Source organism: Accipiter gentilis, chromosome 25 (assembly GCF_929443795.1).
Source record: "Accipiter gentilis chromosome 25, bAccGen1.1, whole genome shotgun sequence".
NCBI classification, from domain to species: Eukaryota; Metazoa; Chordata; class Aves; order Accipitriformes; family Accipitridae; genus Astur; species Astur gentilis.
In genome coordinates this window covers 4,904,617-4,932,080 of record NC_064904.1, presented here as the reverse complement: position 1 = coordinate 4,932,080, position 27,464 = coordinate 4,904,617, and the positions used below count along the sequence as shown (strand labels likewise).

The 27,464-nt window shown below is 36.9% G+C and overlaps 2 protein-coding genes across 12 annotated transcripts in view; one reads left to right on the top strand and one right to left on the bottom strand.

The window, feature by feature from the left end:
* Positions 1-297: 297 nt before the first annotated feature.
* Positions 298-7,265, top strand: GPR68 (G protein-coupled receptor 68). The gene is made up of 2 exons (XM_049828502.1): positions 298-2,127; positions 7,093-7,265. Exon 1 carries the CDS (start codon positions 316-318, stop codon positions 1,381-1,383), a length of 1,068 nt encoding a protein of 355 aa, XP_049684459.1. The 5' UTR covers positions 298-315; the 3' UTR covers positions 1,384-2,127; positions 7,093-7,265.
* The window catches only part of DGLUCY (D-glutamate cyclase), a 47,677-nt gene continuing 25,283 nt past the window's right edge, over positions 5,071-27,464 (bottom strand). For 4 of the 11 annotated variants that reach the window (XM_049828493.1, XM_049828494.1, XM_049828495.1 and 1 more), the window contains 9 exons: positions 26,504-26,654; positions 24,834-24,956; positions 22,309-22,506; positions 19,944-20,204; positions 19,344-19,443; positions 17,408-17,556; positions 12,389-12,508; positions 10,582-10,733; positions 5,077-5,995 (listed from right to left, as the gene is read on the bottom strand). In XM_049828493.1, the coding sequence (XP_049684450.1) occupies positions 5,852-5,995; positions 10,582-10,733; positions 12,389-12,508; positions 17,408-17,556; positions 19,344-19,443; positions 19,944-20,204; positions 22,309-22,506; positions 24,834-24,956; positions 26,504-26,654 (1,398 nt within the window). In that variant the 3' untranslated portion in view covers positions 5,077-5,851. Of the gene's footprint in view, positions 5,996-10,581; positions 10,734-11,973; positions 12,236-12,388; positions 12,509-17,407; positions 17,557-19,343; positions 19,444-19,943; positions 20,205-22,308; positions 22,507-24,833; positions 24,957-26,503; positions 26,655-27,464 lie in introns of those variants that run through there. The other 7 variants (XM_049828497.1, XM_049828498.1, XM_049828499.1 and 4 more) reach the window with 4 other exon arrangements.

Sequence of the window (27,464 nt, the reverse complement as noted above, 5' to 3'; positions counted from 1 at the left end):
TTTTCTGGTAAGTACTAGGGCTTACTCCTAAGAATCACGATTTCCCAAACAGGCTTTATCTTCTATCAAAGACTGTGAGAAATTTAGGGCTAGGAAACAGCAGCTCACTGAAAACTGTACTATATATTTGACAGTCATGTCCCTTCTGAAGACTTTCATGTTTTTTACCTTCAGGTTATTAACATCCTGCAGCAAGACATCACTTCAGCCTAAAGGTTTGTGGAAGAAATAAGCAATACATGAAACTGGATGAAATTAAATTTTACATCTATTCATTTGAGACCCTGATGAGTGATACACGGGGAGAGCTAGAAGATGGTGAATTTCACAGAGAATGCAACTGAGAATTGCACTATTAATCATGATATCCACCAGACATTATCCCCTGTGGTATACATATTTGTATTTATATTAGGCTTGCCAGCTAACTGCCTGTCACTGTACTATGGGTATTTACAGATCAAGGCTAAAAATGAATTGGGTATCTACCTTTGCAATTTGACCGTAGCAGACCTGCTCTACATATTTTCTTTGCCTTTTTGGCTTCAGTATGTTTTACAGCATGACAATTGGACCTATAATGAGCTCCTGTGCAAAATTTGTGGCATCCTCTTGTATGAGAATATCTATATCAGTGTGGGCTTCCTCTGCTGCATCTCCATTGACCGCTATCTCGCAGTAGTGCACCCTTTTCGTTTTCAACGGTTTCGGACAATGAAGGCTGCTGCGATTGTGAGCATCATTATCTGGACTAAAGAAATAATGACATGCTGCTTTGTCTTTACGCATGGGGAGATCAGTATGGATGCTGAGAGCCACGTGGTGTGCTTCGAGCATTACCCCATCAAAGAATGGGAGCACAATGTCAATTACTACCGCTTCTCTGCTGGCTTCCTTTTCCCCTTCTTTCTGCTGGCCTTCTCTTACTGTGGGATTTTACGAGTTGTCCATAAGAGTCACGGCACTCAAAAGAAGAAGAAAATCCAGATTAAACGACTGGTTTCAAGCACTGTTTTGATTTTTTTAGTTTGTTTTGGACCATACCACATCCTACTTGTGGTTCGCAGCTTGTTGGAGAACAACTGCCTATTTGCTGAGAAAATATTTAATATTTACCATGTTTCTCTCCTGTTGACTACTTTCAATTGTGTTGCTGATCCAGTATTGTACTGTTTTTCCAGTGAAAGCACTTCCCAGAACTTTGCCAAGATGCGAGACTCTTGTTTAACATGTCTAGGGGGTCTGAGGACTGAGACGAAGGAATCCTATCCGCTGAACGCTCCAGAAACTCCCAGCAGGCCACAGCAACCAGGGTTATTACAAATATCACATGATGATACTGGACTGAAGGACTCCTCCACAACTAACATGGGCAGCCTGTAGCATTCATCAAAAAAGGGACATTAATCTAAAATCTGCAGTTATGGCCGTGTTTGTGTATCCGTCTGATTTATCCGTGTATGACAACAGTGTTACCTCCCAAAGGCATGTTAGCAATGCAGTACAGTGAGGTTGTTTCCGGAGGTGCTTGGACCTTGGCAATAGTGAGGAAAGCACGTGCTAAGTCAGTTCGGTAACAATTACGCATCTGTTGTCATTGTGGTACCACTCAAAACCTGTTGTCTTGATGACTGCGTTGACTGGAATAAGCTAGTACTCATGGCGTGTGGTTCTGTTGAACTCATCTTTGACTGCTTTCTCTTTGCGCCCGTAGCATCTAGAGCAAATAATTACCTACAAGCTGTCATCATCTGTCAAAAAAGGTTGGAGATATAACAAAATAAAGGTCCCAATATATATTTTTTAAAAGAAAAAATACAAAAAATTGCATTTCTGCAACATTTCTGTAACTCTCTGGGATAACTTCTCCTTCAGCCAGTTTCGAGGCCTGCAGAGACTGTGCCAGAACCAGCCTCCTAAAACAACCCATCCAATAATGTCAGATGTTCTGGGAGAACATGCACAAGGAACTTAGCATCTACTGAGACCTTTAACCTGTTGATTAACTGTTGAATCTCAGACTGTTGAACCTCATCATAAAGCTCCTATTGACTTTCAGAGGTATGAGAACTCTTGGCTCCGATGTGGATAAATAATTTGGTCTGTTGACTTGGAAAAGAACAGGAGGTTGGTAGTACGTGAGGTGCTTTGAACCCATGTGCTTTTCTGTGTCACTGTCTTCAAAGACAAATTTACTTACATCTAAACAATACTACACCTTGCTAAGGTTTTTATTGTGTCCTTGGCAATTTGTGTGTCTTGTGCAGCATAGAACACGCAGACAATTAAATAACAATGCATTTGTCAGGGAAACTGTTACATGGATTCTGTTTAAACTCTGTTTTTCTGCCACAGATACTATAGCTTTTAGGATTTGCTCCTTGTTCAGTAAATACAATATCAGAAATATGATGTATGAATGATCTATGTTTTCTGGTTCAGATAGAAATAAAATACAGGAATAAGTGGAGATAATGGCCGTCAAAGATGTAGGAGTTGTGCTCTATAGTATTGTTTCTACCACCATCTCCTCTCTACGTTTTTTTCTTCTTTATTATACTAATTAATCCTGTATGATTCTTCTTTGTGATCTGCTTATCATACCTTCTTCTATCTGTAACTGTTATGCCATGAATACTGCCTTGTCCTTTCACTTCTCTAGTTTCAAATTTTTCCTGAAACACCTCTCTTTCTGCAACCTGGAGCTGGTAACTTCCAGCAGTATAATCAGTTTTGTTTCTTTCTTTTTTTTTAAATGTCAAAAGATACTCTAGACAGACAGTCTACTCTTGGTATCTGAAGTATGTCATCGTAACACAGCCTTGCTTGTCATCAGTTTCTAAAAGGAATATATTCTAACAGTTTTCTGGAAAGCACCCTGAGAGTGCAATATTAGAAATAATTAGGAGATATGTTTAATAAAGAATGTTTCTATTATTTTCTTCCCGTATTTGTTCACTCTGTGTTTGAAATAACTATCTTAATGGCTTTGGCCCACAGTTTCTCTTTGTGAGACTACAGATCCTTTCCTTTCTCCCTCCTGTTGCAGAAAGAATTCATGTCCCCACTCCCAGGAGGGGATTAGGTTTGCTTAGGTTAACATTTGGTTTGTTTAATTATTTTACATTTCTTTATACTTAGACCATTCACCAAACTGGATGACCTTAAAGATGCATTTTTTTCTTCTGACTGTTAGTGCTGTTTAGCTTTACTTTCTCCAAATCCTCCCTCTAATCTCATGTCTGTATCAACGGGGTTGTAAGGCAGGGACTCCCGACTGCCATAATGCCGTGCTTGTATGTTGTTCAGCACTGAGCCAACTACATGGACTCCCATAACCTGGCAGGCCGTAAGACACGCACGTAGTTTGTTCTAAGATGAAATATTTGTTGTCCTGTTTATGCTTTACTTCTTTACAGTCATCCACATTGTTTAAATTAGCTAGAATGCAAAGCATGCCAAGTTACATTGAATTGCCATCTGAGGGATTAAGGTTTATTTGATTCGGTACTTTGATGTGGTCAGCTTTTGGTCAGCTGCTGCAGTTTAAAATCAGATGGAAACTTGTGCAACGGTCCAGCATTCTGCTACAGTTCTCAATATTTAACCTGCTAACCCGCAAGAGAAGGGGGAGATTTTTTCTTCTTTTTTTTTTTTTTTTTTTTCTGAAGTCATTATTTTATCAATTCTTTCTATATTGTAACTATTATGCTTAGGCTGCAGAACTGTAACCAATATGGGAGGAAAGTAAAGCTCACTCAGAGCTTTTCTTTCCATCTCAGCCAGAACATAGTCAATCAGGGGTCCTACTATGGTTGCCAGAGATATGCTACACATTGCTATTGGATTAAATACAGTGCTTCGACTGCACACGAGAAGGGATTTTAAAAACACACATTAGAGAAGAAAACAAATAAATTATTACATTTGATATTTCTTAATGAAATCTGACTGTTAAAATTTGTATTTTGGGGAAAAAAAGAGCAAAAGCTTACTAAATGAAGTTTTTTTGACAAAAGTTAGTGTTTGGAAAGAATAATATACATTGCACCTGTTAGTGCAATATGTCAGTAACCTACTGAGCATGTAGCACACAGAGAAGGAAATCAGCTGCTTGTTTTCCCGAATAGACATTTTTTAAATGATGCCAGTTTCATTTTGTGGGTTCTGTGTGCAGTGAACATATGCTATCCTGTGGGGTTACTGGCTTTGGCAAAAAGCTCAAACATTCATATGAAATATTTCACTTAATAGTTATACTTTGCAGACTTCTGAAGGTGCTATTTTCTAATTGTGAAACTTCACAGACAGTTTCACTGTAACATCCTTGAAGAAGGCTTTAAATAAAATGAATCTAAAAAAAATTATCTATAAAATAAACATCGGGAGCTTTGGTGAATCTGAATGTCTAGCATCAAGTCTAGCATTAAGATTTCTTTCTCTCACAAGTGTTCAACTGTTTTAAGTCTTGAAAGGCTGTGTATCTTCAAGGACTTCAGAAGATGAACGTTCAAAGAATGCTGGTGTTTGTGCTACTAACTGATTTTTCTCATTCTCAGAAAGTTTTGTGTTTGTCTTACATAAGAGAAGGAAAGTAAAAGTCACCTGCCAGAAAGAAAAGTAGATACAAGGTGTTGCTGCCTGCTGGAAGTCCACTGTCCTTTGGAATAAGCAGTGGCTAAACACAGCTGCTATTCTCACCCTGTTAAAGCACAACAGTTTGATGCTCGCTTTTTGTACTGTCATAATCATTTTATGACAGCTAAAGCATCAGTGCCTGAAAGATGCAGTGTCAAATATATCCTGTCCTCTCTGCTGCGAGGGCTGACAACTAGCAGAACTTCAGCCCTGACACTCATCTGGAGTTAAACTAAAATCACAGCTTGAAATGATGAAAGTCAGGCACAATACACAACTATTTGTCGTGCAGTGGTTCAGTAGGGCTTTTAAATTTTTCTTCACTTAGTCTTGCCAGGAGCTGAATTTCTATAACTGGAATTCATCTAAATGTTCATTTACATAATTTTATTTCATACTGAATGCAAATGGGTTTTAATTTCTAATCATGTTTTAATTTCTGAGCATTAATTTTTAATCACTATTTATGTCTTTAATTCCTTAATTTTGGACAACAGGATACCCTGAAATGTCTACAACCTTCCTGTATTACCTGGAAAGGGAAAAAAAAATATAAATGGCAAACTACTAATATGAAGGAGGCAAATGATAGAGCCTACCTTTACATGGAAGGTCTGCAATGCTGCCCTCACTTTCATTAGCGCAGTTAAAGCTCTCCCCTCACCTCCTCACACTTTCACAAACTATCCACCACCATAAGAAGACAGTGTTAGAGGGGCTACAGGAAGTGTGCAGGGGAGCCACATTTAACGACTTCCACTACTGTAACACTTACTGGGGTTTTTTGTTTTGAACCTCCCCTCGCCACTGCAGCCGTTTTCCCCACCACAAGGTATTTTTAAATCCAAGTTGCTACAAGAGTTACTTCCTGTTGCAGTTATGAGGTCAGTAAAAAAGGAACAGCAATGCAATAATATTTCATTTTAATGACAGGCTTTCTTTGTAAAAGCCAGACCACCTCTTAGTATATAATATCATTTCATATCCATTATCCATTGTAACATTACAGAAAAGAAAGGTAGACCAAATCATCACGATGATATCCCCTTCTCGCTTCACAGAGATGTTGTAAGGATAACAATGAAAGATTGCGCGCGGCCAAGACACCAGAGATGAAAAGCCATCTTTTTCCAATCTTTTATATCTTGTGAGAGCCTAGGGAATAAGGAAATAACATGGGAGCAACTCTTGATATAGAAATCATTTGGGGCAGTCACTGCTGCGCTTCTTGCAGCAGCTTTTCAATCATAAGTGAATGGGTGTTGTAGAACGGCAGCCCGTCCACTTCCATTTCTAGACTGGCAGTTTTTCCACTGCGGACCCTGTGCTGCACAAGTGTTTTCAGAAGCTTTTCTTCCTTAAAAAAACCCCAAAGAAATAGAATATAATTAAAATCCTGAATCAGACAAGAGAATTCATCAAAACCTTCATTTTAATTCTAGGGGAGACTGACCACATCCTCCATATTTATTTTGACATCAGTTTGCTAACACCTTGTTTTCCTTGTCCCAAATGTGCAGCATCTGGAACTTAGGGAGTGCCAAAAGGCTTATATTCTTGACTGCTATTTAATTACTGAATTACATTATTGTTCTCCACACTCCCTCAAACAGTACATCAGTGTCAATTAGGAAACATGAATCCTTTTTTGCCTGGTTTCAAGTTCCTACATTGCACAAATCAGAATCAGAGGAACCTCCACCCAAGTATCTTATAAACTACCTGTCATTTCCCCAGCATAGCAGCTGGCTGCAGATGTATTTTTAAAGAGAAAGAACAGAAGGGAAAGAGGATACATCTGGAAAAAAGGTTACAGAGAGTACCTGAATGGGCTCTACAATCACTTTCCTGCATCTTCTGTGATCTCTGTGTGCCTTTTGCTCTCTGTCCTCTTTTTTTCTATTAATTTTATGAGAATTCTGGTTGCTTAGGAAAGGAATTGGGAAAAAAGAAAACCCTGAAATTGTGCTTCCTTTGGCTTCTCTGAAATAGCATATACTTTGTTTAGAACTCCAACTCAATTTCATCTTTGTAACAGTTATTTTCTTGCTTAATAGTAACATAAGCAGATAACAAAGCGTATTCCAAGTTGAGCTGTTAAAATACACAGAGAGGACAAAATCCATTGCGAGATGAAAAGATGGGATAACATCAGCTCTGAAAAAACACTAGTTCTATGAACAGTGGAATTTGAAGACCTGGTTTCAAGTGGATATATGTCTAGCATAAACTGCTTTGCTTTTCATTTTAAATGAAATGTACACGGTAAACTCTTTCTACTGTCTTAGCATTTACTACAAAGAAAATTTATTTCTCTAATTCTGTTAATAAAAATCTAAGAAAAAAATAAAAAGCCTAGTCACATGTTAGCTTCCCCCTGCCCCAACCCCATGGTAATTTACATAAGACCTTGAAACAGTCACATACCTATCTTCTCTTCCCTTTCTTTCCTAGGAATGCCTTTTCTGGTCTTTGGTCCACTGTTCTGTTTCCATTTGTGTGAGACCCTGCTTTGATGGAAATTGCTGCTGAAACGGACCTACCAGTGCCTTTGACAAACAGTCCTATAGGTTTAAATACTTCTTGTTTGATATTCCAGCAAAGTCCTTTATCTCTTGAATGCAAATTAGTGATAAAAAATTATGAAGTTAAAAAGTCTAATATTCTCTTATTAAATGTTAGGTTTTTTTCTAGGAAGACTTCTAAACCATAAAGAATACAATAGCTTTAGATCTGAATTTAGACACAATATGGTTGCATTTTACATAATACAGTATATGGCCAAAATATAAACATTTCTGAAATAATTAAAGCATACCTTACATGGTCAATTAGCAGAGAATTTAGTATAATTTGGTAACCTGCTTTCTGAATGCACTTTATAAAGATTTGTCTTGTATTTCCTGGCAATGCATCCTAGTTCTTAGCTACAACAAAGTTAAATGAGGCACCGGTTTCCTATTAAAGAAAAAATACGTATAGTTACATGGTGTCAGTCCTGACATCGTGTAACAATACAGCAATGACAGGGCTAGTTAAGGAAATTATCTGGATACATTGTAGAATAAAAAGTGCTACTTTGTAAATTATAAAATTATAAATTACCTCAGCTTATATCATCTGAATGATCATATATACAAATGCAAATATAAGCACCTGATCTTTCTGCACGAGAGAGGTTTTTCTTAGCACTATCTATATGCAAAGCGGCAAATTGGATCTCTCATGTCACAGAAGAGACACCTGAACTGGATACACAAAATGTCATTTCTAATTTGAATTGTTTCTCCTACATATTTACATGTTAGAGCTTTCTGATCTGCTTACTTGGGGAAAAAAGGCTTGCTTGCTTAATACTGTATAACTATGCCTGATAAACTGTATGCTATCATGAAATGCTATTGTTTCCATTTGTAAGGAAAACACACAATGTACAGAACCCTTCCTTAGCTGTAAAGTGCTGCAATTTGCTCAGAGTTCTCTCTTTAGTAAATAATTATGTTGGGAGTGGGTAACCAGGAAAAGAACTTGTTAATTTGCACTTTATTCAGGAAAAAACCCTCCCTTATGAATGACAAAGCTAATAAAGAATACTGAAACAAATGTCACATCTTTATATACTGGTCATTTATAAAGTAATTCATACTCTTATAGGTCATAATTTCAAAATAAATACTATACAGTTAATTTCTTACCATTAATAAAGAGTTCAGTCAAAGAACAACTGCCTGATATATTAACCTGGTTGTGAGATGCAAGGAAATGCAGAGTTGACTGCAGGACGTTTAGCATTAGCTACATTTGGATATGTATGAATTAATATATTTCCCTACAGTAACTTCAGCATAAAAGTACCATGAACATCTGAAAAATCAAACCAATATTGCATTAACTAACATAATAAGGAACCAGCTCCACAGCTGAAAGGTAAGTAAAGGTTGTTGGATCAAATTGTTTCTTGCTCATCAAGTTCTCAACAAGGAACAAATGCTTTGCTGTATTTCTTATTAAAATATATGTAAAGACTAATCCATGCACTTAGAACAATCTCAGCATTCTGTTCAGTGGGAAAGGAGAGCTCCACAGTTCTGGGGTTTGTTGCAGTGCAATCCTGACTCTGCTTGAACATGAGGCTGCAGAGAAATAACCTTTGTGTTTCAGGGGAAGTCTTCATTTAGTAATTATGATCTATAGTTTTCATGGAAGGAATGCCATTTTTGGAAGAAAAATAAAACACATTCTAAGAAAGCTGTTTGGTGCTTAGGCACTCCTTCAGATGTCTTCTTTCCAACTATAAACAGACAGATATAAACACTGAGGTGGGTATGTGTGGTGGTGCTCTTTATCTTACGTGGATAATTATTATAGCATTAAAAGAAGCTGGATTGGGCAGAAAGTAGCCATATAGATATAAATGGCCTGAATTTTATTTTATACTAATGGAGTATGTCAATGCTAATATGTTCAATCTTCTGCACTGTTTACTGTGGTGTGATTTATAATTAAAGCTATCATATTCTCGTCAGACATTTTGTAATTTTCTCTCCTCCACAAAACCCTTTCCATTTATTTTATCTCAATAGATTTTAGTATGGCACTTTCAATAGCCCATTATTGGATCATTATCAATAGTCCCAGCTGTACAGCTTAGTAAAAAAACACCAAGAAGGATTTCCTGTACACAATATCACATTTAATTACAGTATCTCATTACCAGGAACTTTGATCATAGTAGTTTTTAGGATAAGTTACTTTAAAGGGCAAAACCAGTAGATGTAACTGGAAAAAAACATTGAAAAGTGAAAAGTAATTAAACTATTTTTGGAAAAGATTGCACTGAAAGGTGCCGCATGCTTTGCTAAGTCAAAGGTTAAGTGGCTATATGGCTATGCTAAACGTTGGGATCAGTTTCAGTTTTATGACCTTTAGATGAAAAATCAAAATAGCAAGAATTAAAAAAAAAAAGTAAGACCTACTCTAAAATACTGAAGAAGTGCTTTGTTGGAATTTCATGCAGAATGTACTGTCATCTCAGGAGAAATACTCCACTGTTGTGGACAGTGTCTATGGTAGACAGATTACATTTTGCTTAGCATTCTTGGAAGTCACAAACTTCCTGGTTTTGTCCAAGTCTCTATAGAGGTACTCTGCCAATAAAACTGAAGTTTGAAGTTTCTAAGTTATTAGAAGTATGGTGGAACAAACTTTACTTGATCGTTGAGTATTTTTTTTTTTAAACACTGCCAAGTTAAAAACAGAGCCACGTGCTTAGCAGGATGAGCGCAGATCACAGTCATTTCTCACCCCTCTCAGTTATTTTACTTTTTCTCAGGCTGAAACCTTTGCATTCCCAGAATATCACACTGTTCAGAGCTGCATTAGTCAAAACACGTTTAAAAATATTAATCTGCAAGTCTTTCTCCAACTTTAATTTAGAAACATTCAAAACTAATTATAGAAAGCTCCTAACGTAATTAGAAAAGGTAGAAAGATCAGAAGTAAGGTGCAAAGATCAGAAGTATGAAGTGGTTTTTGCATTAGAACTGTGACTTTTGATTTTGGAAGAGACATCTAAAGGGGGCTACAACAGAGATTTATAAAATTGTGAACAATACTAAGGAAGTGAACAGGGAATTTTAATCACTGTATTGCAATACAAGGATTTCTTGCACTGCCCCCAGAATTGTAGCACTGTCTTGTGCTTGAAGTCGCAGCACACAAATACATTCATTTTTGAGGATTTTTTATGTGTAATCTGTCTTGAATCCTTTGCGGAATATTCGAAGTACAGTGGCTGCTTGTTCACCAGGGATTCCCAGAAGTCACCAAAAGACCATGTGAAAATAAGCTATTGAACTGGACTAGGTAGGATTTGGTGGCTGGTAGCCAATTCCGTCTATGTGTCACGACCAAGTCACAACTCCTTGGCCCTATAGGAATTACCTTGGTAACCGATGGAAGTGCCAATAGCCAGACCATCTTCTTCGATAACTGTGGAAACCCAACAGCTTTCCTCAGATAGCGGTCATGTATTTCACAAGTGCTGAGAATATACAGAGCACAAGCAATGGCATAGCCTCCCCAGTTAGAGACCCCTGTGAAAGAATGTCACCATGAAACCAAATTGTAAAAAACCCCAACTAGTTATTGCAAAGATACCCAATCTGCCTAAGTCATTAGGCATGTACAACTGAGTCTCATGTAGCGATGGCGAAATGGAACATAGGTATGAATTAAATACTGACATGAATTTGGAACATGTATTTCAGAAATACACAATTGCTTAACATAAAATGTTTTCAGTAGTATTTCAGATTGAATTTCTGCAAGCTTCCATCTAGTGTTTGTCATTTGTCTTTCCAACAAAGCAAAAACTCAAATGGGCGTGGTCTATAACACAATTCCACTTGGCTTAATGTGAAGTCCGTGAACTGTGACGAGCAGTGTTACAGCCTGATGTCTTTTGCTTTTAACCACACAGAGGTAGAAGACTTTGATAAAGTATCCTAAACCAGGCAAATTTTTCACTGGTGTCAGATTTTGTTAACGGAATGCTGTACCGTTGCAGAGAATCCCTTTTTGGTCACAAATGATGACTGATTACACACTTCAGCTGTTTTATAAGATATGAAGCCATGGTGAAACTAATTGTGTGTGTCTTGATGATGTGGGCATGGTGTAAGTATCTTATACAAAAAGACATTCTAATGTAGTTAATATCCACAAATTTTCTGTATGCTGTTATGAAATCAGTCCACACAGTCTTGTTTGACAGCTTCTTTGTCAAGACTGTATTGGAGATCGTTAGATTTGAAACTTGCTGTGAGCAGTTATCTCTGCTGCCGGACACCTTTTCCAGAGATGCAGAATAGCAAAATTTTCAAAAAGTGTGGAAGCTGCTTTAGTGCATGTAGTTTTCCACACTTAAACATGTCAAAACCTCCACCTTGCTTCCCTTTGCAGGGTCTGGGTGTGACAGTTGCTTTCAAAATAAAAATAATCAGAATTGCCAAAACAGCCACCATCGATACTATATACATATAGCCACAAGAAGTAGATCTAATTGTCACCACACTCTCATCTCTCCCCCAGAATTGCTGGTTTAGTATCAAGAGTGTTGATACTCTTGATAGGTTAGAAACTGAGAAACCTGAGCCTAAGTACAATATGGTCCATTCATAAATTGGTCCTTGCTGAACACATCTCTCTCACTGCAAATTTTACTTCATGCTGGCTAAGCTATTAGGGTAGAAGAGAATTTTAACTATAGCATTCAAATTTTGTTGTACATTAAGAATGTACATCTGTCCTCGAGTGGCTGTTGAAAGGACTTACCATCTCTTCATGTCAGAGCAATGCAACTGATGACCCTGACAGTGTCACACCCACAGAAGCTCATCAATTATACTGAAAATTCATATGTGCATAGACATTTCAATTCCCACACAGATCACTTATGCAGTCTTCTTTGATATTTTATTTAAGGTGTGATATTTGAAGAATATTCAGGATTTCCCAACTAATTCCAATTAAATGCACTTTCTTCATGAAACATCCTCAATTTTCAGACATTCCTGTTGGAGCTGCAGTTGCTTAACTATTCAGAAAACGGGCATAAAACAGACAGATTTGTTTGCTTCGTCATACAAAGAAAGGGCCAATACAAAGTAGTTGGAAAGACAGATTTTTTCTTGTGAAGTCTATTCTCAAACATCAACAGCTCTCCCACCCCCGCCCCAAAATCCCTTACCAGCTACAATAGTAAAATTGGCTTCAACATCACAAGCTATAACATCTCCATTTTTTATGTGCTTCTTTACAGCGTCTTTTACTTTGCCCATTCCTAATTCATTTCCTCCATCTCCAACACCTTTATTAAAAGAGAAAAAGACGAAGTGAGTATGTACCCAGCATATAACTAACAATCCATTTAGAAAGCATCCAGTGCCTTCCCCAGAGCCTCTGTGACATTCATAGCTCAATACGACATGATTAATCCTTTTTAATCAAAAGTGTCTAAAACCAGAACACTGTGAATGAAGTAGCTGAAAGCATCACCTATCGCATGCTAACCTGTAAGGGTATATATGTGATGTATGCTGTACTGGTGCACACAAAAGAAATCAAAATTGCCAAGTGCTCATGAACTGCAGACAGAATTAAGATAGTAAATTTTGCTTATGGAAGGCCTTAAACAACGAGTGTTCTATACAATGCATTATCATAAGTACATTAGCACAAATAGAGAAAGAAGACAGAAAAATGAATCCAAAATAAACTTGCAAAATTAGCCTACGATTCTATAATAAAGCAAGCATAGAAAACTTTGGCTTTTACAAGCTTTTATTAAGAAAAGAGATTAAAAGTAGCAATTATTGCAGAAAAATAAACAAACATACATGTAAGGACTTTGGCAGAAGTAGGATGACTTACTGCACTGGCAATCTATTTTACACAGATGACTATCATTGTGCCACAGCATACAAAGAGCCCAACCCTGTGTACTATTACTGTTTTCATTTTTTTCCTAGTAATTTATGAAAGAAAAAAAAGCAGCTTTTTAAAAATTTTATTTCAAAGTGTTCTTATATTCAGGGTGTGGGGCCTTGATTTTGCTGGTCAAGTAGTAACACTATGTATTTGTCTCAGTGATTTCAGTAAAATCAATGGGACATGTAATTTCAGGAAAAGTCTGGGCAAACCTATGTTCAGGACATAAAATTGTTAGATGTCATTCAGAGATCTGGAGATGAGGATAACACATAAACTAGCAGCTTACATGAAAGCTGGATAGTACCTCTAGCCTCTCACCAACGTATAAAAAAAACCTGCAAAAAAATTTCTATCTATTTAAATTGAAATTAACATCTCCCTTTCACCTGTTAGTCTAAATGGCATCTTCTCAAGTTTGAAGATTTTATAGAAAATTCCTAGTTAATGTCTGTGAAACAGAACAGTGAAGAGCTCCAAGTCCTCACTGCAACGTAGCATATTTGAATTTGAAATGTGACTGTGCTCTAATGCATAGCATGTGTTACAGGAGAGAAATTACAGTATTTATAATTTACACTTCAAGCTCTGAAAATTGATAAATTTAACACTTTTAGTAACTGCATAAATATCTCACATAAGTCTGTAGCAAATTTCTTCTTTAAGTGAAATTGTAAGTTATTTCTCAGTAGCAATTTTTTAGTTAACTCCTTAAGTCTATATAGTCAAGGGGAGAGTAACTGAGTGAGTGACATGTAACTTACATAAAAGGATTTGCCATGGAACAGCTAATCTTTTTTCTTATCTGCTTTAATAATGTTGTCATATTTATTTCCGTGCTGGGATTTAATGGTGCCTTCTAAAATCTGTTTGTTGGTAGTACTTTTCAAATAGGTAATGACATAATTATGGTGCCTCTGTCATCATACATAAATATGGTAGTTATTACTGTTTTGCAAGAATCCACAGAATGTTTCGATTTTTCTTATATTCAAAATCTAAAATTTTGCTCTTAATGGTCTTTAAAAAGGCTAGAATGAATTATTGTCCTTTGCAGATTGTCAACAGTTCTTTAACTGAAAGATACTAATCTGTTGCTCAGGGTTTTTTGTATCAGCCTTGCTTTGCTGAAGTCCTTGCTTTTTTGAAATTCCTGTTACCAGGATAGTTATACAGTTAGTAGATCTACTGCTGTGGAAGGATCCCATTAGCATTACACTGGGAGGAAAAGAACACCACACCAAAAATTTTCCGGTACCATCTGTTTTCTTCTTCCTCTACACATTGGCAGAGGATGACATTTTACTGTTGATTTCCAGAGTGAGATTCACCTGACAAAATGCAGCCATCTACACATGAGCTAGTCAGCTAGACTTTTTTAAAGTCAGCAGAGAGAAACAGAACTTTCAAGCATTCAGTTCATCTCACCCCAAGGCAGACATCTCGAATATAGATGTCTGAAAATAGACAAGATGAATCCTCTTCTCCTAAAGGCCTGAGTGCTTTCCAGGCAGAGGAAAAATAGTTCCACTGGCTCTTTCAGGCAAATTTTCACTGACTACATTCGTTTCTGAAACTACATTCATGAAAAATGCAGGAAATGTCATCTTCTGTGCTAAAAATCATTTGTATGAAAGGGAAACAAGTGTGACCACAGTTTTTCATGCAGTGCTTTGTAAAGCTTTTCATTAGCTCCTACATAAATAGCATATAGCTATGTCAGTTGTATGACAGCTGAAAAAAATAGCATGTGGTTTCAGTAACATCTCTTAATCTTTTATTTCAATCTTTTGTGGAACATAAGCCCTTCCAACCTCAGTCTTTCACATCTTCTTATTTGGTATATTCCTGAAGGTTGCTGCTTACTCCATGACTTTTTATGATAGCAGCACCCATACAATGGCAGGCATTGTTCATGATTTGTCTGTGGTCAGACTCCTAAATCAGTTCTTTTTAAACACAGATCTTGTTTTAAATACAAAACTTGACAGCAATTAATCAGCATTTAACAAATGTTCTAATATTTCCCCTCTCCACCTACTAATGCAGTACTTCTTGCCACTGAGCACACTATATAAAGACTTCTGTAAGGCTGAAAACTTGATCTTTCTAGTATCCTTTTCTAGTCTATAAAGTTATCTAAGTACTCCACCCTAATGGGTGCTGTACAATATTTGCATTTTATTTTGAACTAGACATATGCCTCCAAGTTCCTACTGACCATGAAGAAAGTCAAACGTAGCCCCACCAGAAAAATTTATCATAATTAGTAGCAATACATTATCATCAGTAATGAGAGACAAGATGTAAAGGCCACAGCCCAGATTCATGCCTTGTTAAGCTAGGCGTTGCAGAAAAACACTGAAAAAGCCAACAGCTGTCCCAAGAAATTGTAATCAAATTAAAAAACAGACACAAAAAGTTAGTTTGATAAGCAAAATAAGAAATGCTAACTAGGTAACAGACAATGTAAGAAAAAAATTACATTGTTTTTCTATAGATACTCAATTAGCTCTCCAGCGTAGAATATCCATGTGCTCAAATTCCATGGGAGATCAGAGCAGATAACTTCATTGTCTTTTGAAGCCTATGACCTGTTAAATCATTTTCTATGCAGACATCTCCTTAGAGAAAATTCATAGCAAAGGGACGCAGTGAATCTGGATAACTGCTTCTTTTCTTCTTATTCACAAGCTCATGGTACTTTTAATTAACAACATTTCATAGTATATTTGAATATTTAGAGAATGTTTAAAACAAACTAAATTCTGCTGAACAGATTCAAATTCCCACTCTGCAGAACGTGCCAAAATCCACCAAATCAACAATATACTTTGAGCTGCCCTGGGAGATATTTTAAGAAATGGGGGTATTTTTATTAAAGGAATCAGGATGTGATGTTACATAAGTAGCTGGAGAGACCAAGTCCTTGTATCAACAGTCTAAAATCAGGGACAAAGTAATTGAAATTAACTGCAGCAGATAAGCCTCTGAGGCATTTTGCTAAACATCCTTATGACAGAGAGCTTTTTCTACCGTTATTCAAACTTCAGCTTCTCTGCTAAGATTGCCAACAGAGTGCCATCTAGAGTGCTACTTTTTGAATGTTGAATGTTACTCCTTAGGAATAGGACAAGAATTTGAATTAAATCTAAGTAAAACATATTACAAGTTTTAAGATAATACAAAAAATACCAGTGAACTCTTCTGCTATACAACTTTTAAATGATTCCAATAAAGGGAAATCAGACTACACATTATGTCTGCAGGAGCTCTCTAAATTCCATGGAAACATTTGAGAAACATCACTAATGAGAAGTCAAAGTCCCAGTGCTTTTGGTAATACTTAGGAGTGAGTCCACAGTACTACAAGAAGAAAAAAAGCCAGATCAGCAGACATGTTCTGACGTGACTGAAATCAGCCTGGCACGGACACTTACTTCTAATTTTATGACCCTTATTTCTAATTTTGGTTTGAATATTTATATAGATTACATATCTTCTAAATGTGTTTTGGGCCACATAGTGTAGCACAAACCATTTGATTGTACAAGGAAGTTGTACAACAATTTTTATATATCTGGTACAAGTCAGTTTTCAGGAAAAAAAGGTCTATCAACAAAAGAGAGGAGCACTGTGTTGACGACAGCACTCTCATTAGACATATTAGTCAATCCTAATGTAGTTTTGACAGGAAGGACAATGTACTCCTTTAAAGGTTATTATTGTACATGTATATTTTGTTAGAGAAGGCACTATTATAATAGATGCAAATATGCAATCCCTGCTCAAGAGAATGTACGGCTAAAAGGCAACACAAACTAAGATTCTATCCAGACTGCTGTTTTAACACAGGTGTTAAGGTATAACAATCATAAAAATAACTATAATATTTTAATATGTAATGTTTCCATTCAGTAGTCATTTGTTTTCTATGCTGCCTTTCACATGTAAAATAAAGAATAAAGTCAGTGTCAAAAACTACTTTTAGAGAAGCATGTGTATGCACATTGATGTATAGATAATAGGCACATCTGGGCTTGCTTTTTTGTCCTTAAATAACTTTGAAATCAACTTTTTTTTTTTTTTTGGTTGTGGGAACCCTTCAATAGAAACCTCTAACTTTTCTCCAGCAACAGTCTTTAAACTCAACCACAACAAACAGCTGTAGCCTGCAAGCAGTTATTCAGCACCTGCCTCCTGCTCCCGTCGCTTCCAGTCAGAGTTCCTGTTCTGTGCTTCTCTTGCTTCTGAGAATATAACACAAACTCACACATACCTGTTGTTGTGATTCCTGGAATGGTTTGTGCAGCTAAAAATAGTTCATCTATGGGATCCACTAGATGTTTAATGTTAACTTTCCTGGCATTGTAATAATTGCCATCAGCAGCCATCCCAGCACGCTCTATTGCTATCAGGTGATCAAATCTGGTTAGAGATGAGTGAAAAAACAGAGGAGAGTAGTTAAAGCTGCAATTCTCACATAACAAACTCTTCTGTTGGCTGCTTTTCCTGTTGTGCTTGGTTCTACTTTTTGACCACTTAGGATTCAAGGTAAAACTTGGATACTGTTTTGTTATTTCTGAATGTAGTTCTCTATGGTTTATTTTTAAAGGTTAGTCTAGTTTCTTTATAGTTTTAGTACAACTCCCTCAAACCATCTTTGCCACCAAGAAATGGAGAAGTTCCTGAAATCCTCCTAACCAGCAATCCTTTGGGTCAGCCATCTGGCCTTACTCTGTTTCATGTTAAAAAACATATCTTCTAAGACATTAGTCTCTATGTATGTTTTCAAAGAATACAAAAAATGGCAAATTAATGATCTTCTAAATCGTTGTCAGTGTAAATATAGTCTCTGCTTAAAGTATATTGTTTGGCAAATGTTCATTTGTTTCTAGTTAGGGAGTTTTTTGGTTTGGGTCTTTGGATTATTTTTTTTTTCTTTAAGTCTATGGCTATTTTGCTGGTTATGAAAGTAGACAGATGTACTGCAGATGTCCTGGGTTTTAAGCAGAATTTTAGTATTCAGTTCTGCCCCTGTATGTTAGATTTAAGTTATTTTGCTTCTGTTTCTCCAATTTTACTGTCAAGAGGTTACTAATTCTGCTGAATTACTTAATGTTCTTGTGGATGGGTATCTACAATAACTACAGAGACCTTAAACTGGTTAGTTGTCTACTTTAAAGAAACACTTTAGCTTTTTGGGCCTGTGGGTTCAACTGAAATAGAAACTGGCTGTAATTAAATTATATTATGCATAGCTATAAAACACATTTTTAAAACAATACATAGAAAATGGAGACAGTATCATGCATATAATTATAGCATACACTAAGCTGTGGAAAGAAAGGGGAATTGAGAAAGTTGATGAAAGCAATACCATAGTGAAAGATCTTTTTATTAAAGAGAACAAACTGAAGGCAACTACATTAAAATGCTTTACAAGGAAAGATCAATAAAAATAAGCAATGTATGCCTACTTAAAGGAAATGTAAGTTGCCTGTTAAGTAATGAAATGTGCACACAGCTACTTAGCAAATTATCCAGTGCATTAACCCTAATCACACACTTTGTATAAATTTGAATTTTTGCCCAATAGTGTATACTCAAAAATGCATATGCAAACAGCTCAACTCAATATTGAGAAGTGCATGCATACATCTATAGTTTTTGCTTTGGCTGCCTAAAGACAATAGCATGATCACTTTCACACTATTACAAACACATGATATTTTATTAAATCAGATCAGATTCCCCAGTTGTCAGACTTCAGCCAGAGCTCTAGAAAGTGAACACATTCCACAACGCTTTTCCTAGCTCTTCCACTGACTCCGACATAATATTTCCCCTTCCTGATTTTCTCACTGATTTAAAAACTGGTAAAATAATATAGTATGTGTGTGTATGTACCTGTATCTATGGAATAAGAGCTGAAAAGCTTTTAGAAATTTTTTTGAAGGAAAAGAACTATTGATATATGAATTATAATTTCTTTTTTTTTGTACTCCAGAAACGCATAATTGCAGAATAACATGGAATTCTGTATTCTATGTCTGCTCCAATACCAATGTTTGGCTTAGAAGTTTGTTCTGTTCCTTCTACGTTTTAAGGATTTTACTTGTAACCATTATGCCTTCTTAGATCATGGTAATTATTTTTATTATATCTTTACACAGTAGAGGTGTGACCCATTCTCAAAAACTGAATACACATACCTAGGTCTTCCAGGATTCCCATTCTCACACAAAAACATCAAAGCTGAATTAGCATTTTCCCTTTGATAACTCAATAGAGGGACAGGTCTCTTCAGGATTCCTATAGGAAAACAAAATACAATTCAGATACTATGTACCTTTTTTTTTTTAATGTGTTTTTTAGTAACTTAAAAAAACCCACCAAAACCTAAACAGAACAGTTAGAATAGTAAGGACTCAAGGCCTTCACACAGTTCCTGATAAGCTCTCTGCATCCTTACTTTAAATTAAACTCTTTCGGATGTTAGTGCTAGCAAATGGGACCTTGAGATAGAAAACAGGTCTACAAGAATAAGAACAGACATCCAGAATTCATCACAAACAGCTAATCCAGAATCAGAACCCAGAAACGTAAGCATTAACTTGATGCCAGCTAGGTTGAACAAAATGTCATTGTAGCAACGCTGATCAGAGCTTAGAGGACGAACTCTAGTTCATTCTCTGGAAAAAAAAAATAATCTTGTACTAAGTGACACTGAGATTAACTGAAGCAAACCTTGGCTCAAATTGGCAAGCTAAAAACTGAAAAGCTGTGTTTCTTTCTGAAAAGCTGTGTCTTACCTAGTTGAACAGCCTCTTCAATAATCTTTTTATTCAGATTCATGGCTCTCTGATCTGTTACTATGGCAACCTCTTTCTCCAAGGCCTGCAACATAGCTGCAATAGCGAGGGCTCCCGGGGGCCCATCATTCTCTTCCGGTGGCTCGTAAGTGAAGTGGGTAGGAAATCCAGTTGTTATCAGCACCGACCGAGCATGGGAGATGGACAGGCAAGCCTTCAGCAGCTCATCTTGGCAGCGTAGATGAATTATACCCCTGTCTCCTATAAAAGTGTTTTTAGAGAGAGCAGTGCACTTCAATATATTTGTTCTCCTTTTGAAGTTTCTGTGTGGGTGAACCTGCATATTTTAATCACATAAAATGGGTTAAAAAAAAAAAAAAGAAACCAAAAAACCTCTGGTCAAGGCAGGAATTGGGGTAATTTCCTCAGGAAACCTAGGAAGGTGTAGGATATGAGTAATGAAGATAATGGGCTGTGCTTCCAGGTTTAGAATTTCAGTTAACTGGATTCTGAAAATTAGTCTACCTAGCATTTGTAGGTATTAGTGTAAATAGCTTTTTCTGAGAGCTTATTGCATATTGTTTCCTTTCCTTTTGCCCTCTGCTTTCCTCCGATCTGTGGCGACAGTCATGCTAGACCATGTCCAGCTACCGAAGCTAGATTGCAACTCAAGCATCCCAGATTTTACAGAAGTTTTGATGCAGACTTCAGATGAGTAAGCGGGTCCTTTTTCTCTATTTAACCCTATCTGCTTAGGGAAGAGTTAATTCCCAAATAAATTCCACTTAATGAGATGATTAACCGCTGAAGTGAGGTTTCAGAGACGTTGTAAGTTACCAGGGGACTTTATAAACTCAATTAATACAGTGGTATCCAGGTGACTGCTAAAAGATCTTGTAACATTTCACATAGCAGAGAAGCATGTTATCTGACCTTGAGAAATGGGTGAATGTTAACAGATGTCTCTTCTCATGGGTCAGTCCCTAAGAGGCAACACTGTGTTATCTATGTCTTTCATTGTTCAGACACTTCCTATCCCCTCTCCCTTCCCTGGCACTCAGAAACGCAAGTTCACAGCGCAGTCCTTTCGATTTACTAGCACTCCTGAAAATCACAAATACCAGCATGATGTGCTGATATTCATGGGCTGATAGCGAGAGGTAAGTCTTCACTATTGTTTTCTACCCTCCTCAAATCTTCATCTTTCTCACCTTCCCATCCCCCCCGCCCCCCGGCACTTTCCCCTTTTTGTCCTCAATATCCCCTTTGCCATTTCTCCCTCTGTTCCTCCAGAATAACATATGGGCAATAGACAGATAGTGGACACAAAAAAAGTTCTGAACAAAACTGAAGTAACTGAAGCAGGGAATATTAGTCTCTGAGAAGTGGGGTATATTAACTGAGATAAAGTACTGTACTCTCCTTTAGCAATAAAATGAGCTAACTCTTAAGTTAGGTCCTGCATTTCTGCAGAGCATGGCATTGCGCCAAGCTGAACTCCAGAGAGTGGGAAAAGGAGAGGCCTTGTGAGTAAAAATAAACAGACTCAAACATATGCACACAGCCCAAACGTGGAGCTTGGGAGAGCTGGGCGTAAGCTGTTTTCCACTACTGCCTACAGAGGATTTCAGAAAATTTATGGGAAACTGAGATCAGAATTTACAGCAGACAGAGGGGACTAACTCAGTATGTATTTTGGGAATGGTTGCGCTACTCAGTTTGCCTTTATTTCCCTCTCATCTTCCTTGTGCACACATGCAGCCCTACCTTTCAACCTTTTGTGGTGATCAGGTCACTTTGGTCCGTCACACAACACCTCAGTGATGAACATGTCAGCAGAGCTTGATCTAATTCCACCCATCAGAGAGGGATGTTTGAAAAGCATGTGCAACTACTAGAATTTTCTGGTAGAAGCACAGTAGTCATGAATATATGTAAAGAAACTTGCTATTTACTCAACAGTGAATACCCATGTAGCTGTTATACCAGCATGCTGAAGTGTCCTGTACTTTACATACCAATTTCAGTTTTATTCAGTAACAGTTCTTATTCCCTGTGGACTCTCCAGTCTGCTGTAAACATTGATGCTTCTGTGTACTTTGAGAGTTTATAGTCATTGAGATCAGATATTCCATTACCCATAAGGTTGAATAGTTTTGGCCAGACTCTGACATTAAGTACGGTAACAGAAAATGTAAGACCTCATTGTATTAACTCACTGTATTCCACAAAGAATTTTTAAAGTCTTAAAATTGCCTTTAGAATCTTACTGTGTTCTTGAACTTTATGAATATCTAAAAAAAGCAGGATAGGTCATCTCTATCTCAGAACAAAGCCACTAATATAAGAGAGTTTTTGTTTTTACCTGGATCTATTCCAATTAGAGTCTCTAGAGTCTTTATCCTTTGGGCTGCTTCTGCTGACACAATACTATAATGCAGAGGATCTTGAGAAATGCAGTGGACTTGTGGGACTTCTCTTGAGGATCTGACTGTGACGTTGTCGTTCTTTAGATCAGTAATGAACATGCAGCCAGGAGAATGAGTAAAAGCTAATGGAGCTCCTAAAATAGGTGAAAAAACTTCAATTAAACATGTTGTTATTGCAATATATTGAAACATCAGAATGATAAAATCACAAAAAGCTATTTAACAACACAGAGTCCCTGCCTGATGACACTTATATCATAAAAATAGGTGATATTTTAAGTTACACTGCAGCAATTAATACACTTTGAGAAAGAAATGTATGCATATACATCTGAAAATGTTTTCACTTTTAAAAAAAGCTCACGTGGGTAGTAGAGATCAGGTTTTTCTACAATATCCTCTTTGGTATAAACTTGAGGCAACTTAGGAGCTGAACACTGGTACCCTCCAAGGAAGTCTGTCAGGAACTGGCAAGTCTGAAAACTGGGTTTAACATGCATGAAGAAACTAGGACATTGACATAAGAACAAGTTAATGTTTGCACAGTGTGTTGGTGATATTGTTTCCATAAGAATAAGTTAATTTTCTAGGTTCTAGAGCATTGCTGGAAGCTATAGTGTCTCTCTTCTACCTTTGAATATCCTTGTAACAGTGATAGGACAATACTATGTCAACTACTGCCTGCTGGCTAGGAGTAATCCTTTATAGGATTAAGAAAACGGGGACTAGCATCTCTGTGCAGTGTCTTACTAACCTAGCTAGGAGACCTGTAAGCTGGCAAGGAATAATGACAAAAGGTGACTAGTAAGCCTTGGCAAAGGGAATCTGAGTGGCATCTAAAACCCTGGTGAACAATACTTATTTACACCTGGCAGTATAGTAGCTCCCTAAGCTGAAAATATTTGCTGTCTTTACACTAATTCCAGAAGTCTTGATCTAGATTATACTTGATTTGGCAAAATTGGTATGTTGTTGGATAAATCACAACTGGTATACTTAAACAAGCAAAATCTTACTTTGAAAGGATGGTGAAAAGGAAGGAGATATTTCTTTAACAAGTACATATGTGCTTGGTCTGTACTAGATCTCTTGGGAATCTATGGCTAGTTAATTTAAAAGCAGCTGGGGAACATGGTTGTTGAGGTTTAATATATCTCACCAAACCAGGTGAGTAGACAGTATTTTTTGTAAGAAGCTAGCAGATTAATTTAAAGTATAGGTACTGGTGGTATGGCAGAATTTTAACTGCCTGGATGAGAAAGGAGCACAGGAGGATATAAACTGCCAAAAAATTCCTGGAATGCTTTAATGACAACTGGTTTTAATACAGAAAATGAAGAAATAAATAAAAGTAAAAGCCAGTTCCAGGCAAAGGCAGGACAGACAGCTGCTTTGGGCAACAGATTGTAGAGGGGCTGGCAGATTTTCTCTCTCCTTTCCCTGCAACAAAGATGTGTGAGGAAGACGAACAGAACTGCTGGAGAACACAGGGAAGAGCAGGATTTTCAGCTTGGATTTGGGACTGGAGAAAATGGATTGTTTGTGAGAAAGAAAAAGAATTCTCTGCTCCTGGTGCTGAACATATTTGCAGCAGGTGTTGAGAGCAGTTTAGATAAACATCTGTAAGGAACCACAAGGATGTAGCAGATCCTGCAAGGAGAGAAGGATGAAGCAGATGGCCTCCCAAGGCTCTCCCAATTATACTGCCTATGATTACTGAGCTTCTTTTTCAGTAAGAACTAAAATATGAGATTTCATTCCACTCTAGTGATTTACAGCTGTATATAATACTGTCACTATGGTTTAACTGCATTTTCTTGCCCTTTGTGCTCATGCCTATTATAAATGACTGGATAAAGTGCAGGACAGCTCTGTGCAGAGGACAAACCTTCATTTATGTAAAGTGTGTCACATTTACTTCGTTTTAGAACAAAATCTAAAAGCTTAAAATTCTTCATGAGACAATTATGAACTCTTTTCCAGGTCAATCAATTTGCTAGCCCTTGACAACATTTTGGAAAGATTTCTGGCTGCCTTTTTTTTGTCCCCTTTTTCCCCTTTACTATTGTTTTACTGCAATGTAATACAAAATATTATTTAAAAGGAAGAAGCTTAAAAATGAATGCCTTTAAACTTCTAATTTTTAATAATGCTTTAAAAAGATGTTTGGATGCTGCCAGAGCTTTAGATTTCTGCCTTTAAAATACTCAAATGCAAGTGATGAAATTTCAGTAAGAACTTCCTTTAAGTTAAGGCAGACGTGTATTTTGCAATGGAAAATAGTCCTGCCAAAGGTTTTTTTGTTGTTTGGTCAGGGTGTTTTTTAGCTCACCCTAAAATCAAGCCTGCTAAACAGCCAACTCGGTCGATGTTAAAAAAAAAAAAAAAAAAAAAAAAAAAAAAAAGGAAGAAAAAGAGATTAAAGGCTAATTTAAAAAGAGTCTCCAAACATAGCACATACTGCAGTTGATGACTGCTTCTACTCCTGTTACTCCACAGGCCCAAAACACTGGAATATCACCAGGGTGAAGGTGAACTGGATCTCCATAGTCTGGTTTGGAAAGATCTGGTATTCCCAGCAGACCTGGAATTGATCAAAACTGAAATTATGAGAGATGTCAATCAAACAGTAATACTGCAAAGCTGGGGGGAGAGGGGGGGGACGGACCCCAAACATCATTCAATGATACTGAGCTAGGATTGCAACAGTGGCAAATCCCACTGAAGTGGCATATTTAGTTTGCCTTTGAGTGCATGTCCCCAGATCCTGAGCTGACTTGTTTTCCAGTTTGGTACTTGATGACATCAGTAAAAATGTATTCACTTTTATTTTGTTGCAGAAATAAAGCTAGACATGTATGCTGAGCTTCCATGATATTATAAATCTTCTTTACCAACAGAATAATTATATTCATTACACTGGCAAACAAGAACAAATGACTGCAATGCAAAATGGGTTCTTTCTAGAATACATTTTCTACTGCTTTAGCTTCCTATATTCTTTAGCTAGAGAAACAAGCAACGGCTTTTACCTCTCTGGGTTAGATAGCTACATCTCAGTCTTACCCAGCTTTCACTAAATTGTCTCTTCCTTTATTCTAACACCTACTTGTAATATTCTGGGTCATTCTAACCACTTGCTATCTTCCCTTGGTTTAAAATTCTTCAGATGCTTTAATATACCGCTGTCTTTTCTGAAATTAATTAATATAATCTATATATATAATCATTTACTCTTTTCTGTTAAAAATAAATAAATAGTGGAGACCCTTACTTGCCCAATCATCTTGTTGCTCTACTCAAAGTAATGACTTATTACTAGTTCCTCAGATTTAAGCACTCAGACCAAATGTATTACTGGGGTGTACTGTTAAGCAATGACACCTCCTTCCATGCTCTGCAATGGATCCTTCTGTGTATGCAGCACATGAGTCTACTGATTGACAAATTTCTGTCAGCAGAGGGGATTATTTTTTTTTTAATTGTGATCTATCTTTATCTTACATGTGTTTGTTTGGTTTAGTTCCTTTTCCAAACTGCCTCCTGTTTTATCATTTCTTTTCAGTTTTCCCTTGCAAAGAATAGGATTATACTTGTTTGAGCTGATTAAAAAAAAATAAATTCTTGTCATATTTCTATTTATTTTGTCTTGAGTGTTGTGCTCAATGTATCCTATTTCAGTATTTTTTAAAATAATGCAGTATTTACTTCACAGTCATCCACTAAGACACAAAATGCATCAACATACTTCTCCCCATGCTGTCAGTCATTGCTACCCTGTCACTGGAATCTCTGACAGCAAGAAAGTATTCACATAGAAATGAAACTGCACCCATTTTAGAAAAATGTGATTACACATTTTTACCAAAACCACCCCTGCCATATAACTTATCTATATCAGACAGCTATCTTTTATCAAAGAAATCTCTGTGTTCAGCTTATGCAAAACCTACTTTTTTCTTTCCTTTTTTTTTCTCTCCCCCCCCCTTTCAGGTTTGTGATCGTTAAAAAGGATTAAAACATAATAAATTTACTGGTGCAGGTATTTCAGTCCTGCCACTTGCCATGGTTCCCACGTTTACTTTGATACATAGTAAAGTGCATGGAGAGTGAAAAATGAAAAGCACTGACCAGGGTCACCCATGTGAATTGGTGCTCCATGGGCTTCTTTTAATTCAGATGTTGCTAGCACTGCTGCTTCCAACTTGCTTTCAGGAATAGGTCTCATTGTGACTACTAAGTTGCAGCGAAAAGTAGAAACACTGTAGCAAGGCACGGCTGTCTGGCAGTTTAAAAGAATCCAAGGTGTTAGCAGGAATATTGAGTAATACTGCTGAAGTATTAGAAGAAATAAGTCTCAAACTTTGTGCTGTACTTGAATTTAGAAAGGCTGCATACTAACATTCATTTTAAATTCTTTAAAAAAAAAATTTTCTTAGCATCCCATAACTTTTTTTTTTTTGTAGGATCCAGCAGTGCTGGAGTGACACATTCCATCCTTGAACTTCTTCATGTAGATCACCAAAATTTTCAACATTATGCATTTCTTCTTCAGTACATGCAGTATACAGTGTGGTGAACTCAGTATATTCTGAATATTGTCATAAAACAATGGTGTGCTCCCTATACAGAAAGGGAAAAAGCTAATAAAAAGTATCACATGGCAACAAATCTACTTGGTCTGAGTCCACCCTCTGTTTTTGAATTCAGGGGAACTACAGTGCTCTGTAACATGCAAGGGTCAGGAACTCCTGCTGCTGGCAGTACCCACTTCTACAGAAGCAGCATGCCAGTTCCATGCATGCAAAAACTTTTGTGCCTCCAGAAGGGTTCTATGGAATTCATCATCCTCACTGATGCTGAAGCATATTTTCCATTCAGAAACAAAGCAGTGTGTCTTTTTAGAACAAAATGTCTGATATCCAAGTTGCATATGAACATAAACAAGATATGTAGACAGCTAGAGCTGTATAGAAAATGTTCGTTAACAATCTTTATAATATAAATTGTACCTGTCACTGAAGAAACACACTGTACAGTTCTTCATAGTATTGATGTGCTATAAACTATGAAATTTTCTTAATTCTGAAAT

Excerpts from the sequence above, each read along its gene's own strand:
- GPR68 (XM_049828502.1), top strand. The coding sequence starts at position 316 with ATGGTGAATTTCACAGAGAATGCAACTGAGAATTGCACTATTAATCAT.